This window comes from Lepidochelys kempii, chromosome 18, assembly GCF_965140265.1.
Source record: "Lepidochelys kempii isolate rLepKem1 chromosome 18, rLepKem1.hap2, whole genome shotgun sequence".
Classification (NCBI taxonomy): domain Eukaryota; kingdom Metazoa; phylum Chordata; order Testudines; family Cheloniidae; genus Lepidochelys; species Lepidochelys kempii.
Window position 1 is genome coordinate 14,351,165 of NC_133273.1, and position 20,193 is coordinate 14,371,357.

Sequence of the window (20,193 nt, forward strand, 5' to 3'; positions counted from 1 at the left end):
TACAATCTGAAAGCAAGTATTAATTTAACCTGAGAATTCCAGTGTATGATAAACTAAAGGCTGAGGTTAAATCACATTAGTGAATGAGGCTCTAGATTTGTAACAGTTAAGACCACTGGAATTTGTTCATACAATTTTGTCCAAAGCTTTTCTGTGTAATGTGTGCATCTTTGACTTTTTCCTTATTTGCTCCCTCTTCAGTCTTTCCTGTATTACTGACTTGGGTTTATCTTTTCTCCCTTTAGAGAGTTTTGAGGTGACAGTCACCAAAGAAGGTGATAAAGGGTTCTTTCTATCCCTTTTATGAATATTAACCCACTAACTTTGGTTATGAAATGGGGAATCAGCACCTAAACAGAAGATCCTGTCATGCTCTTTTACCCCCATTTTATTCTCCCAGTTTTTTTCTATTTTAAAATATATTGATAGAAACTGTTATGTAGCCAAACCCTTGGTTAGAAATATCTTTAAATCAGACATCCATTTGAACTGTTTGGGATTATATTTAGGATATATGAACACTGCAATTAAGCTTTGGTTAAAAAATAGTACTTTCACTTGTAGCTTACATTTTTGGGGCATCTTAGGTTTCTCCCACACATTTTTTTGAAGAAGTAATATAATTGCCAAAACATAGCCACAACCTGCAATACACTTTCCTCACTATATGATTAAGTAGTAATAGTAGATCTGATTTATAATCCAGTTTATAAATAGTTTTAGACATAATGAAAGTGATTTACTTTCTAGGTTTCTTTTTTAGGTCTGTTAGAAAGAAAAGTCTGACTAGAAAGGAATATCTAGTAAATCCCTCTACATGAAATAACTGTCAAGATTTAACATAATTGGTATATTAGTAGACAGCGTTGAAATGGATGCCTGAAAAGTTGGTATTTCTACCTTTCTCATTCAGTAGTTTATTTTGATTCCCTAATTTTAGCCAGGTACATTGCACAGGAAGACTTTGTCCTTTTGACCTGTTGACAGAATTTCTGTAATTGTGGTGCTGAACCTCTACCTGAAGCTTCTTCACCTCTCAACTCGTAAATGTGCATTTTAACCTTCTGCTTTGGTCAAAGTAAACAAGCTGCTCAGCTATTCCCAGTAGCTTGGCATAGAAGATATTACCAGTGGCCTTGGCTGTATGCTCTCATAAGATCTACTCTTACCCTAGAGCTATCTCAAGTACTCCTGTGAAATGCCTGTCTACGTTTCTCTTTTGTATTCCTGCATGAATGGATGCAAAGTAAACAAGTTGCTTGGAAGGCAGACATATGCTTTTTTTTACTAAATTTCTCGGAACTCACCCATTTTAAAGCACAGTGCTCTTGCTTTGTCCACAGACCCTCACAAATCCCTGGCTGCAAAATACTGAGTCATTTACATTTGAAAATGCATGGAGAGGTTTCTGACTGAAATTCTAACCTGTGCTGCTTTGAATCTCTAGGTGAGATTTGTGGATTTAAAATTCATGGGCAAAATGTCCCCTTTGATGCTGTGGTAGTGGATAAATCCACTGGTGAGGGAATAATACGCTCTAAAGAGAAACTTGATTGTGAACTACAGAAGGACTACACATTCACCATCCAGGCCTATGATTGTGGAAAAGGACCAGATGGCGCTAATGCAAAAAAATCCCACAAGTAAGTAAATCTGAGGGTGGCTGAGGGGAATTTCAGTTTAAGTAGTCTTCTGATTGATGTGGCCTATAGTCTGTATATTTGAAATGAACGTAAATCAGGTGATTCTGAAGGCTTAAAAATTATATTAATGCAAGTGGTTCAAAGCAAAACGAGAATTGCTTTGAAGTCGCTACACGTAAATTCTAGGGTGTAGTGACTTATTTGTCCTTTGACATATTGACACCTCCGGATGTTCCACAGGAAACTAATGTGCTAAATTAGGCTAAATTGGAAATACTGAGGAAAGCAGTTAGAATCCCATGAGAGCAAGGACCTCCAAGGGAAACTGAGCTGAAAGAGTAGTCCAAAGAAAATCTCTCCAATAGGTGTTAGTATTGTGGAGGGATAAAGGAACACATGTTTCTATAATTTCCAAGCAGCCTGAATAGAAAATCAAATTGTTGGTTTAAGATTCCTCTCTTTCTAGATTAAAACAACAATACCAGAGCAATCTGCTCTTTATGTAGATGGAAAGGAAATAACCACATAGTAACATCTGCTTTAAAAATAATACAGCACTTTGGAAGAAACATCTGTACAGCATGTGGCAGACTACTGGTAGTGCTCAGGGAAGAAGGGCATAAACAAGATGAGGATTGGGTCAGGAGGAGATGTCATTACTTTCCTAGCTATATATCTTACCTAAGTTAAAGGGGATACAAGCATGGGAAGCCTTTTTGTAGGGAAAGATGCTGTAGGAAAAGTGATATTTAGGTAAACAAAATATTTGATAATACAATCAACTATTGAAGAAATACTCAAAAGGAAAAGATTACAAACCACTTCAGAGACTGGGTGGAATTCTATCCTCTGTAAAGTGTGGCTTCATGTGACTCCCTCTGCACAGCAGCTGTTCATTTTGTAGTAGAATTTGCAATTTTCAGCCACTTTTCCCCATTGCTGCAGGAGATGGACCAAACACAAAATGGCAGAGTCCTGTGGCACGTTATAGTCTATAAGGTGCCACAGGACTCTTTGCCGCTTTTACAGATCCTGACTAATACTGTTACCCTTCTGATACCAAACACAAAATGTAAATGCCAGTTCCCACCAAAAGGAACATTCCCTAGATACAAAAGGGAAGACAAGCGGAGTCAACAGTTTAGAGCAAGCCCAGTGCATGGGTAAAAAAGCAACAGCACTGTGATACTTGCTTCCTAGAGCATCAATAAATGACTGCTTAAACTCACCCCCGGTGTCAAAAACTGCACTTTCACTTTGTGGGTGGCTAGGCTCTTAGTCATCAGCTCTGTATTACTTGTTCTCTTGGTGTTGAAATATGTTACTCTCATACAAATTATTGAGAATGTACTATCCTGAATCTCCTTAACTGATGTGTGGCAATAAAGTTAATCTCTTCCTGCTGATGAAAATGTATCCTGCATTAAAGGAAATTTAAATGTCTAGTGAGTCTCTTTGCACTGCATTTGTTGGCCATATTGGCTAAAATAAGCCCCCTTTTTAAAAGAGAAACTCTTAGGTAAGCATTAGAAATATTTACTTCTGGAGGACGGAGGCATTAATAAAATGTTTCTCTCTAATGTTTTTACATTCCTGACACTTGTTCCATGATTCACACTTTGCTCTTTGTTGTTTTCTTCATTGACACATTTTTCCATTCTGTATTTACGCACACACTGTGACAAGTGCAAGAGGAAAGGCACTGTGTCCCAGACTTTCTGGGATTACTTGGCTCATGATAAAATATTTTAGATGGGTTTTCTGCTATTTTCATAATCTCTGACCTTTCACTTCCCCCTACAAAAAAAGAGCTAATTTTGTTTTAGCTGACTTACACAACTTTATATATTCTTATTGAAACAAAACTAGTCTAATGTTCTTGATTGAGCCAGTAGTCTGAAGCCTGACTTCTAATTGTCATTTTATATTTGTTTTCCATAACAAATTGTTAATTAAAACATAATATTAGGTGTAGTATAAGCTTGCTATCTGATGGTGCATGATAGCAGAAAGGGATAGTAGCGTGTTTGAAGCACACAATTAATAATCAGATATTGAGGTTTTATTCCCAGTTTGCCACAAATTTTAGTTTTTTAACCTTTCTTTGCCTCCCTTTTCCTCTGTAAAATGGCAATAACTTACTTATTGCACAGGGGTGTTAAGGACTTATTACTCCTGGGGGAATTCTGCACCACTGTGCATGTGCAGGATTTATGTCCCCTGTAGATTTCTTTGCTTCCCTACAGAAAAATTACTTTCTGATCGCTCCTTCAGCTACAGGGGGAGGAATCACTGTACACGGAGCTGCTCGCCCACCAGCCATGCATCCAGACACTTGTGCTGAGCCAGACCCCCACTCCCCCTGCTCCTGGGCCACCCAGATGAACCACAAGCACCCAGATCCCCAGCATACCCCCAGATTTCAACTGACATTCCTATGTTAGTTGAATGGCAGCTCTCTAACATTCCTATTTCACCCAGTGTTAAAAGCTGACCATTCTGTCTCTTCTCCAGAGCAACAGTACATATTCAGGTGAATGATGTTAACGAGTATGCTCCAGTGTTTAAAGAGAAGTCCTACAAAGCAACAGTTATTGAGGGGAAGAGGTATGACAACATCCTGAAAGTAGAAGCTGTGGATGCAGATTGTTCTCCCCAGTTCAGCCAGATATGCACCTATGAAATTGTAACTCCAGATGTTCCCTTTGCTGTTGACAAAGATGGTAAGAACCAAGGAGGGGGGAGAAATTGTTCTAAAGTGGTACTTTAGAATAATGTTTCAAATTTGGTCAATGTCAAAATAAAATTAGTGCTTCAGAGTATTCTATTACAAACTTAAATCACTCCATTTTATAATCTAGTTCTACAGTGTAACTGAGCAGACATGTTTTTGTGAGCATTTTAGAGTCCTATTTGAACTGTATATAATATAAGGTAGGTTGTCTTTCACCGTTAGTATGAACCTCGCTATTTCACCTGTCTAACATATCTAGCTTCCACAAGTCTACATTCAGTGCCACACTCAAATAGCAGTGACTTCAAGTGTTTGCTGCTTCTGAAATTTTATTTTGTTGGAAAGTGTTGTGTCTGTGTCCAGCGCGCCATCCATATTCCCCCCCGCCAATATTTTAGAACCCAGGGACCAAAGAGAGCAGTTTCTAAGGCATTTGCTGTTTTGGTCAGGAAGGACAGTCTTTTTCAAACTTCTGTAGCATGTTTAATTGTGGGCTTTATTGAAGAAGCTGGTGCCAAGTTCAGGTCTTATGGGATGTTAACCATGAAGTACAGAGCCTATGGTCTGCTGCTGTTTTGTCTTTTAAAAACAGCAATGTAGATATACCATGTTCTAAACCAGCTGTTAAGATGGTTTTTCTTTCTATAACTGTTCTTCCGTATTTAGGATTGGTTTTACAAATAAACTTTCTATAAAGCTTGAAAACACCATGTAAAACCTTATTTAAGACAGAGAGGGCTTGAGAGGTTACACTATGGAGTGGAGGATGCTGTGGTCAATGAAAAGTACAAATTTAACTTGCTCCCTGAACTGTGAAGGCCACATACAGTTAGAGTTCTCACTCCTCATCTGCAGACAGTTAAATCTTTGGTTTTATTGAAAGATTTACACTAACATAATGAGCTGCAAAAAGACAGTGCTAAGACTGCATCTGCTGCTGTATTTATTTGTGTTAATCTTCTGGATTTAATCTTAAAGAATTGAGTTTGCTGTTTAGGGTATTACACCCACATAAATTGAGGGAAGGGTTAATTAAAGCTTAATTACATGTTACTATCCAAGTCTTAGCACCTGGAGGGGAAAAAAGTATACTTAATGAAGCTGAGTCTAAAAGATGAACATATATTTGCTGTTAATTGGCTCTCCACTTTTGCCAGGTTATATAAAAAATACAGAAAAGTTAAACTATGGCAAGGAGCACCAATATAAGCTTACAGTGACTGCATATGACTGTGGGAAGAAAAGAGCTGCTGAGGATGTATTGGTGAAGATTAGCATTAAGCCTACATGCAAGCCTGGCTGGCAAGGTTAGTTCAATCCCCTCCTTTCACCAGCTGCTATTACTTTACTGCAGTTAAACACTGGTAAACACCAGAGATCTCTAATCTTATTTCTTTGTGTGGATATACAGGCTGGAGCAAAAGAATGGAATATGAGCCTGGGACTGGTTCTCTGGCTCTATTCCCTAATATACATTTGGAGACCTGTGATGAACCCATAACTTCTATACAAGCAACAGTTGAACTAGAGACTAATCATATTGGGAAAGGTTGTGACAGAGATACTTACTCTGAGAAATCCCTTCACAGACTCTGTGGTAAGAATGCATTGATTGGTTTGAAACTGAGTAAAAGTCAGAATAAGGAATATCAAACGAATGGGCAGACTCAATAACGAGTCAGTACAAAAGTTGCCCCAAAATCTTATCTAGCAGACCTTTATATACTTGGTGAGTCTGACTGAACTTGATGTTTTCAAATGACTATCTCATCAGAGGAAGAAGAATCATATTGTAGTCCCCTTTTAACCTCCCTATTCTCCTATTTTGGGCAGTAATTTCTCTTACTGGTGAAAAATGCTCCAGAATTGAATGACTGGGGGTGTGTGTGGATGTTCATTATTATTGAAAACTGCCTATTTTTCAAGATGCAGGACAAATGTGGGGGTGTCTTTTCAGAGGCCGTGATGAAGAGATGGATTATAAAGTGGAGAAAATAAGTCCTGGAATGAAGGACTTCACTTAAACCAGCTAAATCTATGCTCTGTTGCATAGGGGCTAGAGGGCCCTTTTGCATTCACCTATGCTCTGATTAGGAGGATTAAAATTCGTGAGCCCCTCCGATGCAAAATGAAAGGATAGAAATTATGGGCCAGTCTGTCAATGATGTTCAGCACCTTCAGTTGAAGTCACCCAAGACTGTGGGTGGTTCAGCACCTCTGGAAGTCTGGCCATATGCTTATAATATGTTGCCAAACCGTCTCATTGGGTGTGAGAAGGAAATTCTCCTCCCAAAATGTTAACTGAGGCTATGTCTACGCTACAGTTTCGTCGACAAAAGTTATGCCTCTGTTGCATGTCTGCACTGTGCTCACTGTGTCGGCAGAGCGCATCCATATTAGCAGCTCTTGCATTGACACAGAGAGCAGTGCACTGTGGGTAGCTATCCCTCTGTGTGCAACTGGCGGCAGGGTGCTTTGGGAAGGATTTGCAATGCCTCATGGGGCAGGTATAGCATCACATGATGCAGATTTCTCAATCCCATCTTCCATGTGCATCCAACTAGATTGCCAGCCACTTTTCAACTGACGTGTTGGGGGAGAGTATTTGTGGGGGAGAGACAAACTAGCATGTACTGGGGGAGTGTGTATGTGCGAGATACTGTGTGTGTGTTGGGGGGAGAGTGAGTGTGTCGGTGTGCTGTCTCTTTAAGTTCAGACAGAGGCTGGAGCAACCAGTCCTGCGGCAGGGAGAGGGGGACACTTCCCCCCCCATATTAATCACTGCCTCCCTCCCTGGCTCTGCACAGCAGTTGTCCTTGCCCCCTCCCCCTTCCAGCCTGTAGCCTGTCTGCCCCTGTGTTCCTGTTGCCTGGGGAAAGCAGGATTTTGGGTTAATGATTTGCTATTTGCTGCCATATGCTTAGCTGTCAGAACTTCCCAGAGATTTAAAAACGGAGAGGCGCATGCCTGCGTAGCTGTATGCAGTGTGGCAGAGTTCGAAACAGTGAGCAGAGTGGTCATGGTGGGCATTGTGGGATAGTGGGGGAGGCCAATTATGGCGACATAATGAATGGCAGTGTCTACACCAGTGCTTTGTCTCTTTAACTTTGCTGCGAAAAGCTCTATGTCCCTTGTCAAGGTGGCTTTATTTTGTCGGCAAAACAAGAGTTTTGCCAACAAAAGTAGCATTATAGTATGTACATCTCTACTGTTTTGTCAGCAAAAGCTGCCTTTTGCTGACAAAACTGTGTAGTATAGATAAGGCTTAAACTTATTCTCTGTCCCTTATCATCTCTCCTCTTTACACTATTGTCTTTATAATGGTGTAAGTTTTACATGAGCAATTCTGCTTACTCAGGGGCTGAACTTGACTTGTATGTAGGTTTTAGGTGGATACGTGTGTGCAGCAGTCTTATTATCTGCTGAAACTTTAACCAATAACATCCATATTTGTGAACTTTACTTAATATTGTGGCAGTTCCTGAGCTGCTGGCACTATTAATCAATGCAGAAGTCTGGTGTGCTTCACTGTGACATCAGTTACCCTGGATTTGGAGTTCTGAGTAAACAGAATGCTGAGCTTCTTTTAGGGAGTGGATATTTTGCATGATTAAACGGCCATTCTTGTGACTGATTTGGGCTCCAAAGGGAATCTCATCCAGCCCTCTTTAACCAGAAGAAGTAAAGATCTCAAGACTGGTAAAGAGTTATAACAGGAGAAAAGTGGTGTCATCCTCATGGCTCTGGAATTCAGGAAGTAAAATGCCTTAATGTATGATATTATGACTCCTAGCATAAACAGTGACAAGGAGGCTCTAGGTAGGCAAAGCCTAGAGAGCAAACATTGTTTGCTACATTGGATGTCTACCAAGAGGTTAAATGGCTGGAACAAGTAATTCAAAGCTGTTAGGCTTGACCATGTTTAACTACATTGCAATTTAATTTAAAATTGCTTGGTGCATGACACTAATACAGGATTCTTACAGCTAATGCTGAAAGGTTAGCAATCAAAACAAACAAACAATTTGGTTTGACACCAATTCTTAGATTCCTTCTGTGTGTTTTTAGTAATATACTTTTATTGTAGGTGTTTCCTCTGGCACAGCTGAGCTGCTTCCCCCTCCAAGTAGCACTGCTAACTGGACAATAGGACTTCCTACTGATAATGGCCATGACAGTGACCAAGTCTTTGAATTTAATGGCACTCAAGCTGTGAAGATTCCAGATGGCATTGTCACAGTCAATCTAAAAGAGCCCTTTATGATTTCGGTGTGGATGAGGCATGGGCCTAGTACCAAGGAGAAGGAGACAGTACTCTGCAATTCAGACAAAACAGGTTTGTAAATACTTCAGTTGTAAACAGTCTCTCTTTGGTTTTGGTGATATATTTGTTGCAGGTCACTCAAGGCTCTTCTAGATTAGATTCACTTTGGAAGCAACAAGCCACGCTGAAAAACTCACTTTTATTCTGGAGTAATATCCAGGTAGGGAGTTATATTGGCATAGCTAGAACAGTATAATTATACAGCTGTAGTTCTACTGATCAATTTTCCTGTGTAGACAAGCCCTTAGAGTATTTAGTTTTCGTGTAGATAAAGGGAACTTAATACCAGTTTCTTTATACTGTAGAGATTTTAGCCATTGTGATATACCAATTGATCTGGCAGTACAATCTGTTTAGATTGTGTGATTTGAAACTCATTCTTGATACGTCATGACTATCATGAGGCTATATGCAGTAGGTTTAGCAATATGGATCCTCACTGTTCTGTTCTGTTCTCTTTTTTTTTAAAGAGGATTGAATGTGGAATATTTGCTTCTAGGGGAAAATAGCTCTCTCCCTCTCCTTCCACCCCCTCCATGGTGAAGCTGCTCTTATCCTTTGAATAGTTTCTGTGAATGCTTCAAACACCGTTTTGAAGACAGTATTTGTGATGGGTTCGGTCACAGAGACCCCCTTGGGACTGTCGCCTGTCATGCTGAATTTACCTCTGAGCCCATTTTCCCTGCCAGCTTGGGATTCCAGAACCCTGCCTTGTTGAGCCAGACATGCTAGCTTGCTGCAACACAGACCAAGGTCTGGTCCATGCCCCCAAAGCTGCAGACTTTAACCAAAAACTGCTCAGCAGGTCACCTATCTCCAGCACCGAGATCCCAATGGGATCCAAAATCCAAATAAATCCGTTTTACTCTGTATAAATCTTATACAGGTTAAACTCCTAAATTGTCCCTCCTCTATAACACTGATAGAGAGAGATTCACAGCTGTTTGCCTCCCCTGGGTATTAATCACTTACTCTGGGTATATCAATAAACAAAAGTGATTTTATTAAGTATAAAAAGTAGGATTTAAGTGGTTTCAGGTAATAACCGACAGAACAAAGTAAGTTACCAAGCAAAATCAAACAAAACACACAAGTCTAAGCTTAATACATTAAGAAACTGATTACAAATAAATCTCACTCTCAGATGTTCCAATAGGTTTCTTTCGCAGACTCGACTACTTCCTAGTCTGGGCCCAATCCTTTCCCCTGGTACAGTCCTTGTTAGTTTCTACAGGTGTTTTGGGTGAAAAGCAGGGACTTTCTCATGACTGGGACCCCTTTTGTTTGGCACAAGGCAGGAATCTTTTGTCTCTCTGGGTTCCCACCCCTCCTTCTAAATGGAAAAGCACCAGGTTTAAGATGGATTCCAGTATCAGGTGACACATTCACTTGTCCTGTGAGACCCCCTCCATTCTTCCAGGGCTGGTCCGCACATATACAGGAAGGCTTGCAAGTAAAGAAACCATTTACAACCAATTGTCCTAGTCAGTGAGAGCCATCAAGATTCTAAACCACCATTAATGGCCCACACTTTGCATAATTACAGTAGGACCTCAGAGTTTATATTTCATATTCCTAGTTTCAGATACAAGAATGATACATGCACACAAATAAGAGGAATATATTCAGTAGGTTATATGATACTTTACAAGAGACCTTTTGCCTGAAGCATATTCCAGTTACATCATATTTATACTCATAAACATATTTTTACAAAGTATATGGTGTGCAATGTCACTGTATTGGTACAAAAGAATATCTGATAACTCTTCTTTTGTAATTGCTTGCTGATAGAGTACAAGATTCTTGCCTCTGTTAGCTAGAGCAGGGGATTTGTTCAGTGATTTTTAGGAGAAGGCTTTCTGGGTAACAAGCTGTCTGGTCTCTCAAAGGAAGCCAAGCCAAAAATACAAGCAAAGCAAAACAAAACAAGGCCCCCTATCATTAACAGAATTGAATTTGATCAAAAGAGAGAGAGACATCTCTTTACATCTGATCTAAGAAATATTTTTCAACCTACTGCTGATACTGTCTACCTAGTAGCAAAGATCATTCTTTGAAACTTTTTTGTGTGTGTTTGCTTGAGAGTATCAGGATCAACAAAGAATCCTTGGAATTATTGGAATCCTTGAAGTAATTTGAATGAGAAAAAATAAACTTAGTTCAGAGTTGTGCCCTATTTTAACAGGGGAGGGAGGTGTACAGAGGTGGTATGCAGCATATCTCCAAAACAGACTGCTTTTTCTGCGCAGTTATGCATATTCCAGTATTGTTTGAGGTTGATAATTTCTGAAATTATGAATCCCTTTCATCTTCTTTTCAGCAGGATATTATACAGTTTCTTTTTTTAAAAAAACTAGGTCTCTTATGTTTAATCATAATATGTTTCTATTCATAATACATTTGTGTTGTTGGGATGGGAAACTACAAGGTTTGGGGCTTTTCCTTTCTCTCCCTCCTTGGCTGATTTATGCAAGATATGGGTAACCTGAATTAAAATTACTTCATCCTCACTCTCACTTCCTTGTATCTCCCAACATCTTCCTTTTATATTTAGTTTAGATCCACAGTTCTCAAACTGTGGGTCAGGACCCCAAAGTGGGTTGCAACCCCATTTTAATGGGGTTGCCAGAGCTGATGTTAGACTTGCTGGGGCCTGAAGCAGGAGTCCCACTGCCTAGGGCTGAAGCTGAAGCCTGAGGGCTTGAGCCCTGGGCAGCAGTAGTCAGGCTTCAGCCCTGGGTAGCGGGGGTCAGGTTACAGTCTCCCCCGACCTGGGCTGAAGCACTCAAGCTTTGGCCCCCCTCCTGGCTTTGTCCACCCACCCCCTGTGCAGCAGGGGTTGGGCTTCAGCTCTGGCCACCCCACCAAGGGCGGTGAGAGTTGGGTTTCAGTCCCCCTTCCTGGGGTCATGTAGTAATTTTTATGTCAGAAGGGGGTCACGGTGCAGTGAAGTTTGAGAAACCCTGGTTTAGATTGTTAATTCTTTAGGGCATGGACCATATGTGTTTAATATCCTCGTGAAGCATCTTTCCTACCTATAGTGCTATTATACATAGAATCATAGAATCTCAGGGTTGGAAGGGACCTCAGGAGGTCATCTAGTCCAACCCCCTGATCAAAGCAGGACCAATCCCCAATTTTTGCCCCAGATCCCTAAACGGCCCCCTCAGGGATTGAACTCGCAACTCTGGGTTTAGCAGGCCAGTGCTCAAACTACTGAGCTATCCCTCCCCCCCCAAACATGTTAAATGGTGTTAATTACCAGCAAGATATGCTGTTTAATTGGTAACAGAAGATTTTTCACTACCCACAATTTGAATTTTGTTCGATTTTCTCCTATTGGTAGGCTTACCCCTGTGATGCTTCAGTCCTAGTCCTTGGTTAGGATGGGGAAGGAAGAACATGTGTCTTATTAGCTATGATGTTATCAGTATTACTGTTGGATTGTTTAGGAATGGATGACCTAAAACTCCTTCCTGGGCACTTCTTTTCCCTTGAAGCTATAGCATGCTTGATTTATTTTAAATCTGTCTCGTGCTCTCATTTGTGAAGCTTAATACTATTCTGTAGGACGGTATTAATAGCACATTCACATATCAGTCATGTAGTTTAGGGTTACGTGAATTCTCAACTATCGTTTCCAGTTCTAGAGTTTTAGGGCACAGGGCAATGGGAAAGAGTAACATTAATGTAACCTTTTGTGCAGATATGAACCGGCACCACTACTCTCTTTATGCACACAATTGCCGACTTGTTTTCCTCTTCCGCCAAGATCCTTCAGAGGGAAAAACTTACAAACCTGCGGAATTCCACTGGAAACTGAACCAGGTGAGTATGAAAAGGGTACTTGTTAAGAAATTACAATTTAAGTATCCATAGGAGCCTAAAACAGCATGATAGTTTTACTTGTAAATTAAGTCTTTGTGGCAATCCAAACTCCTTATTCCACAGTTTACTAAAATAAACTGAACTGTGTTTTATAGTTCTAAAGTTTCAAGGCCATATTCTGCTATCCTTATTCATGTAGAGTTACATCTTGCTTCTGTAGTGTCCCTCAGGAAGTCAATGGGGATTAGTTATGGAATACAGTTCAATTCTGTATGAGTAAGGGTGGTAGAAACTAACTTTAGGTGAGTAAATTAAGTGTTTAAAAGATAGGAACCAGATTTGGTGGAACTTGTCTCCATTGAACACAATAAAAAATGAATGACCATTGTACTTGCAAGTATTCCCATGTGTTTATAACAATTAAGTACTTGTGAGCATATGACTTTTTTGTAGCCAGAGAATGTAATAAGATAAACTGTTTTTTAATTTTGCACACTGGAAGAAAAATTTTCCTGACACCATGTGCATTGCTGGTGTTAGATAAGCAAACTGACTTATTGGTAAAGCAATTTTTGTAATATTGGTAGCAGTCATGATCAGGAAGACTAACATTAGAGAGTTTAATTTTTTTTTTTATTGGACCAATAAATGTGAGCAAAATAAGTAAATTTGTGTGGTTAATAGCTCTCATATAGAGGTTCCTTTAACTGCTTCCAGCTAATGTTGAGGATCTGTTTGTTTGGTGCCAGTTATATAAGCAGTAAGACACATCTGAATTTCTGATGCTGGAATGTAACCACACAATTAGTAACTTTCTAGCATTCTTCACATACTGGCATATGCTGCTGTGATTATAAAATGGCCTTGTGCATAGGTATAGTGAGTTGACAACATTCCCATAATTGCAACCAGCTTCCATTATTAAAGATCTCTGATTTTGGCTTGGGACTCTTTTTTTTTTTTTTTTTTTTCCGAAATTGCCATATTTATATATTACACAGAATACTTCAGCAGAACAGGATCAAAATTTTTCAAATAGTGTTTTAATATGGCAGTGTACTAAATGTACTCCAGTGAGTACTTTTCTTTTCTGATTTCGGCTGTGCTGTGTTACAGGTTTTGTAAAAATTAAATTCATTGCACAGAAATATTTGCCCATATGGTGACTTTGCAACTTTCCTTTGTTGGCAATAGAAGAAACTATTAATGGATTTAACACAGACAAGCTTCTTTGGAAACAGCTTTGCTGTCCACAACTTTATTTATATACTTAAAAAAAAAATTGTTTCTTGGACAAAAAATTTTACTTAAGAAATAAAAGGTGCTGGAACTCTGTTTTTAAACATTACCGGTCTTTCTCTTCCCAGGTGTGTGACAAGGAATGGCATCATTATGTCCTCAATGTTGAATTTCCAACAGTGACGCTCTATGTAGATGGAGTTTCATATGATCCTTTCCCAGTGACTGAGGATTACCCACTACATCCTTCCAAGATAGAAACTCAGCTGGTAGTTGGAGCATGTTGGCAAGGTAATGATTGATTTTCTCATTTCCATGAATGGTTAGTTCTCTTCAGGGCAATGTAAAAAGCAATCTTTCATCTCCTACAGATTTTTTCCTCTGGCCCACTATCCCATATTTCTTCTTTAATTTAGTCACCTTTTCTGGAGTGCCGTTGTACTCATCACACATAGGTAGATATGAAATACCAAATTTACATCTAGAAATGCCAGGCAGGGTTTCACTTAAGAAGTGATTTCTGTAATAACTATGGGAGTATAGTCAGTTTCATTTTTGGTAATACTAACAAAGGTACATTTTATTCTTAAGATTACTAGGCAGAACCTTTGTTTCAAATTAGGTTAGAAAACAGACTTTAGAAAAACCAAGCTCTCATTTTTGGCCATGTTTCTATTTGAGGATTTAATTAAGTAACAGTAATGTTTTCCCTTGATGATTTTACCACTTGTGGTTATAAAAAGAAAAAAATAGCAGCAGTTTTATATGCCAACTAAGCTTCAATTGTGATTCTCTGCAGGCTGCTTAATGCTGATTCACAGCCTATATTACTGGTGATGCTTGCTCATCAAAAGCCTGAGAAAATGGGGCAGGTGTCCTCTGAACATGGAGCATTGGAAGTAGATTACCAAGGCACTGCAGTGGGCTGCTCAGTTCAGTGCTTTTTTTTTTTTTTTAAAAAAAGCATTTTGCTTACTGATGAAATTACTTACGAGTTGGAAAACTGCTGATCTAGCTAGAAAATCTTGACCTAATAGAACAATACTTTTTTAGTAGACAAGTATTAGATCATAGATATTTTACTATAGGTCTGCAAGCTTATGTCAAACTGTTGCATCTGCATACAGTACATAGGACATTCATAGAGCATGCAGTAAGGAGAGTCTTATGGTGCCTCTTTTTCTCTGAGATTTGAGGCCTTGGAAAGATAAAATGACAGTCAAGTGGTCAGAATAAGCATTACATATTGTGAGGGGCCTATTACCTTTTCAATACTTGCTCATTTGCAAAATTCATTAACTTGCATCCAGTCTCCCAATCATTAGAGTGAATTAGTGAGGTTCCAGTTCACTTCATTTATTGCTATATAGATGGATTTCAGATTATCCCTTTTTGTTTTGCTATAGTGCAGCAGCAAGTGGAGCAGTAACTAGCTTCCAGAGCGCTGCAGTGTGAAAGGGGAAACCAGAAATAATTTGCCAGCTAAATGTCTGGAATCCTCCAAGGCTTCGATATAGGCTCTTATATCCTAACACAAGCCCAATCATTTTTACCTGTTAATATTTGTGTTCCTTTGGTCTCCACATAGAGGTTCCCTGTTGTGATGTGCATTAGCACCACTATATAATCCTTTCATTCCTTCCTGCTTCCATCATGGCTGTTGCCAGTAATGGACTTGATTTGAAATGGGGATGCTAAAACTTTGGGATCGAGGACTTGTGGGTCTATCAGGAAATTCTATTGAAAACCTTATTTTAAGAGGATTATAACTCAGTCAGAGAAGAATTTATGCAAGAGTGAAACTAATGCTTAAGGTCTTGACCTGAGAGCAATATTGTTTGCTTTACCAAACTTTATATATAATCTAGATCAGCCCAATTTATTTAAAGAAGATTTTAAAACTTTTCCCTCCTTAAAGTTATGCTTTCTAAATCCTCTTTAACATTTTTAGTCTACTACTCTTCTAAAAAGCTGCAATTTCAAAAATTGGCCAATTAATATATGCAGTATTATTAAATTGGTCTGAATTATTAGTCAGTAATGGCTCCTTTTGATCTGTCCATAATACTTTTTTTCCTTAGGAGATCTGTTAACATAGACTTTAATCTCCCCATCATACCTGTGAAGATGGGAATATGAAGTATACCAGCTGCTGGGTTTGGCAATGGTTTATATAAGAAAATCCAACTCTGTGTCTAAGGCTAAAACTGATTAAATTCATACCAGTTGTGAGGAGCTGGTTGGGATATAAGCAGAATATGCTTGGTGAAAGGGTGTGTGTGTGTGTGTGTGTGTGAGAAATAACTTACAAGTCCCTCACTACTTGGTCCCTTCCCCATTGTCCCTATTCTTTGTCTTGCTTTTCTACAGAATATACAGGAAATGAAAATGACAATGAAACTGTGCCTGAAACATCTGCAGGTTGCTGGAGTATTTTCCACTACTTTTTTTTATTTCATTTTTAAGCCAAGACATTGCTTCATCTCACCCATAGCATGAAATGCAGGCATTGCATTTTGGCCATTGATACCCCAACATAATCTGCTTCTGGGCTGTTTTTTCATTGTACTGTTATTTCCAATGCTTCACTTCCTGATTTTATTTTTACTGCATATAAGTGCACATCCATGGACAAACTTGAAACCATTGTGATTGCAGTGAAGTGGTGTAATATGAGCCATTAATTAATGAGCCATTAATACAAAGTATTAGCTACACTTTTTTTATCCAGTTTTATTCAAATATCATTGCATAGATCTTATATGTAACCCAAAGGACAATATGTCTTGATAACACCTAGAATTCCCAGTGGAGTACTCACTTGACCAGAAGTCTGTAAAAATGTCAGTTGGAGCCAACAGAAATACCAGCTTTTCTTCCCATTTGGCTGACGTTGCAATGTTTTATTGTTCTACATAGTTTCAGTGGTTCTCTGGGTTTCATGTCTTGGTTTGAGATTTAATTTACTACATATTTCTAAGAGAATACATTTAGGTACTTAATATTTGTGTAAGGTCTGGAACTGCCTTGAATGCCGTAGAAGTACATACATGAGAAGATTTCTGATAGCTTACTTTTAACTTGGCAAACAAAAGCATAACAAGATCCAAGGGCTGGAAGTTGGAGCTAGGCAAATTCAGTCTGGAAGTGAGGGAAACTTTTAAATGAGGGAAACTATTGGAACCACTTACTGAGGGCTGCTGTGGATTTTTCTATCACTTGGATGTCTTTCTGAAACTGCACTCTAGCTCAATCAATGATGAACTTGAAATAAGAGTTACTAAGTGAAATTCTGTGCTCTGTGTTAGGCAGACTGGATCATTGTAACAATCCCTTCTGGTTTAAAATGTATGCAACACTTCAGGTTCTTGGTTTAGCATAAATTGTACTTTGTTGCACTTTCTCCTGTCCTGATAGGTGTCTCCTGATTTTCTAGCGTTAATGACCAATAGGAGATACCATTTCAGCACTAGGGTTAAAGTCTCATCAGAGAGCTCATAAGCTCTGTCTATGGTCTTCTTTAAGTACACCACCTCGCTGTATAGGCAAAAGTAACATTTGTGATGGAAACACTAGCCTCTGCTTCACAGTTCAGGATGGCCATACATGTCTGTTTTGAGGGCCATATGCATGATGAACTGTTTAATTCTTTCATTGTGCTTGAACATGATCACAAGTTTAATACCCGGAATGGATATAAACTAACTTGCATGTGAATACATAATGGTAAAATAAAGCACATTTGATGATAAAAAGAAAAGGTTTAAGGTCTATAAAGATTTTTTCCCCCTTCTCTTTATAAAGGTGGCGAACTCCACATGGCTCAGTTTTTCCGAGGCAATCTGGCTGGATTAATGATCCGGTCTGGTAAACTGGAGAACAAGAAGGTGATAGACTGCCTCTATACCTGCAAGGAAGGATTAGATTTGCAAATTGCAGACGGCATTGGCAAAGGCATGAAGGTAAATGTGCATATGGATGAAGTGAAATGCACCTGCTGTGATTTACTAAGGGTTTGTCTATACTAGAAATGCTACAGCGGCACAGCTACGGCTCTGCAGCACCACTGCTGGAGTACAGAAGGGTTCTTCTGTTGGTGGAGTAAACCCACCTCTCCGAGAGGTTTGGTCACCAGGTCAATGGAAGAATTCTTCTGTTGACCTAGCACTGTCTTCAGTGGGGCATAGGTTGGCTTAACAACATTGCTCTGGGCTGTGAATTTTTCATACCCCTGAGTGATGTATTTGGTCAACCTAACTTTCTAGTGTAGACTAGCCCTAAGAAAGCACGTTCTTGACCTGGTAAAGATTTTCCAAATAGCTATATTATAGATGCAGCTTATAAAAGCAAGAGTGTTTTTTCTCCAGTATATCTTATACCAGTTCCTCAAATGAAATAATCTATACCAACTAAAGCATTTTTGTGCTAGGATAGCTGCCTTTCACTAAGACTGTTAGTGGTATAGAGATGCAGTTTAAAAAAAATCACACCCCTAGTGATATTAATAAACCAGCAAAAGTTTTCTAGTGTAGGCTTGGCCTCTAGTGGCCTTTGAGAATGCAAATGGATGCATAAGCGCACACGTATGGAGCCTAACAAAACAACTTAACATAATAGGTCTCATTTATGCGTAGGTATTTTATTTCAGTAGCAAGGCCTGTGAGAACAAGGCTACGTTTTCCTGACTTGTTAGCTATATCTCTTTCGGATGACTAGAGTGACAACATTGTTCCAAATTCCTGGAATTTTTCTTGGATAATGAAATACTGTAAATGTTTGACTTAAACTTTTAGGCTAATTGGGGAAGTTAAACTGAGTTGTAAAGCCAGTGACTAATGATTCTTTCTGCTTTGAATACAAATGCTAATTATCTCAGTGCTTAATAGTTTAAGCAGTGCTGAGCTTTTTGGCTTAATTATTCTAGCACATTGGTACTTGGATCTCTTTTTTTGATTTTTCTTCTGCTCTTTGGAATGGTTTCAGATTAATGTGAATCCCAGCCGGTCAACATTGACCTTGGAAGGGGATGATATTGACAGGTTTGACAAAGCCATGCAACATATTTCCTACCTGAATTCCCGCCAGTTCCCAACACCTGGAATCCGGAGGCTCAAAATCACCAGCAATGTCAAGTATGTCCTAGTGCAGAAAAATGCATCTATACATAAGGATATTGGGGACTTGGAGAAATAAACTAGAACAAAATTCTTTAGTGCAATGCCATTGACATGGTCACTAATGCAGACCTTTACTTGTGAAGGCTTTGTTCATGAGCCTTGAGTACTGAGGTGAAAGGGAATCTTCCAGTGATTAAAGAGGGCTTTGAATCAGCCCTTAGAACAGTTACCAATACCAAATTTGTTCTGTTACATAAAAATCCTGATCTGTTTCTTGGGACTGTTGATTAGATATCAGTGGTATTGTAACATTTTTGGGGGATCTGATCCAGGGATCAATATTGTTCTAGATGTAAAGTAAGATATTTGATGCTGATTATGGCCAAAGTGTTCAAATTTAAGTGCCCAAATCTGTATCTAGGTACCTAAACAAGTGGTGTGACTTTTTTTTTTTTTTTAAAAGAGGTGTTAGGCACCTGCAATTCCCGCTTAAGTCAAATGAAACTTCTGGAATAGTGTTTTGGGACAGAATCTTTTTGCTGTGAACAGCAGCCTTAAGTGCCTTGAGCTATTGCATATTTGTTAGCATTGCTGTCAGAACTTCTCCAGACTGGTTTCAGATGACTTTGAAGACACTGATCAGAGGGGGGGTGACCAAAGTCAGGCTGGAAAATGGTAACTTAAAAAAAAAAAGGAAAAGACTATTTTGGATGTATTCTGTCATTCTTCAGGACTTTTTATGGTGACAAGAATGCACAATATTTCTGAGTATGCTGGTAATCTATAGGCCATTGATTCAGCTAGTGGCTGTCTACAAGCATCTGTATGAGATGGTTTATTGAAAGGAACTGCTATGCTGTTTGGACACTTAAACAGAGCTCTTGGCATTGGCATTGTTGCTTTACAGTAGTTCATGGGATGTTTCTCATTGGGTATGCATTTTCCTGGCTTCCTACCCAAGTTTTGGGTTTGAACGTACTCAGTATCCCAAAATAAAACTTGGAATGCTCCGGTGTAAAAAATCTTCACAAACAAAAGTTTCTCCTGGGTTTGCATCAGAGCATATGAAATTGTGAATTATGAACCATTATGTAGTTAGGCATCTAAATCCATCTGTATTTTCATGAAACAAAAAAGCATCATTTGGCCACTTTAATGACCAAAGTTCTCCAGGCCGTGTTAATAGGCATGTCACCCATCATTTCGAGTCTTATTTATATTTCTACTCAATTTATTTCTGGTTAGTTATTTCCTTAATGTCTGGTTTGATTTTTATTTTTCCTCGTTGGGCAATCTTGGTTGTGA

General features: G+C 39.0%; 1 protein-coding gene across 4 annotated transcripts in view; it reads left to right on the plus strand.

The window, feature by feature from the left end:
• The window catches only part of CLSTN1 (calsyntenin 1), a 62,214-nt gene that overhangs the window by 32,422 nt on the left and 9,599 nt on the right, over positions 1–20,193 (plus strand). Inside the window, exons 3-13 of one of the 4 annotated variants that reach the window (XM_073316578.1) lie at positions 246–275; positions 1,448–1,643; positions 4,158–4,366; positions 5,535–5,684; positions 5,789–5,974; positions 8,465–8,713; positions 12,411–12,532; positions 13,900–14,062; positions 16,142–16,192; positions 17,576–17,733; positions 18,755–18,903. In XM_073316578.1, coding sequence (XP_073172679.1) covers positions 246–275; positions 1,448–1,643; positions 4,158–4,366; positions 5,535–5,684; positions 5,789–5,974; positions 8,465–8,713; positions 12,411–12,532; positions 13,900–14,062; positions 16,142–16,192; positions 17,576–17,733; positions 18,755–18,903 — 1,663 coding nt within the window. The remainder of the gene's footprint in view (positions 1–245; positions 276–1,447; positions 1,644–4,157; positions 4,367–5,534; positions 5,685–5,788; positions 5,975–8,464; positions 8,714–12,410; positions 12,533–13,899; positions 14,063–16,141; positions 16,193–17,575; positions 17,734–18,754; positions 18,904–20,193) is intronic. The other 3 variants (XM_073316580.1, XM_073316579.1, XM_073316581.1) reach the window with 3 other exon arrangements.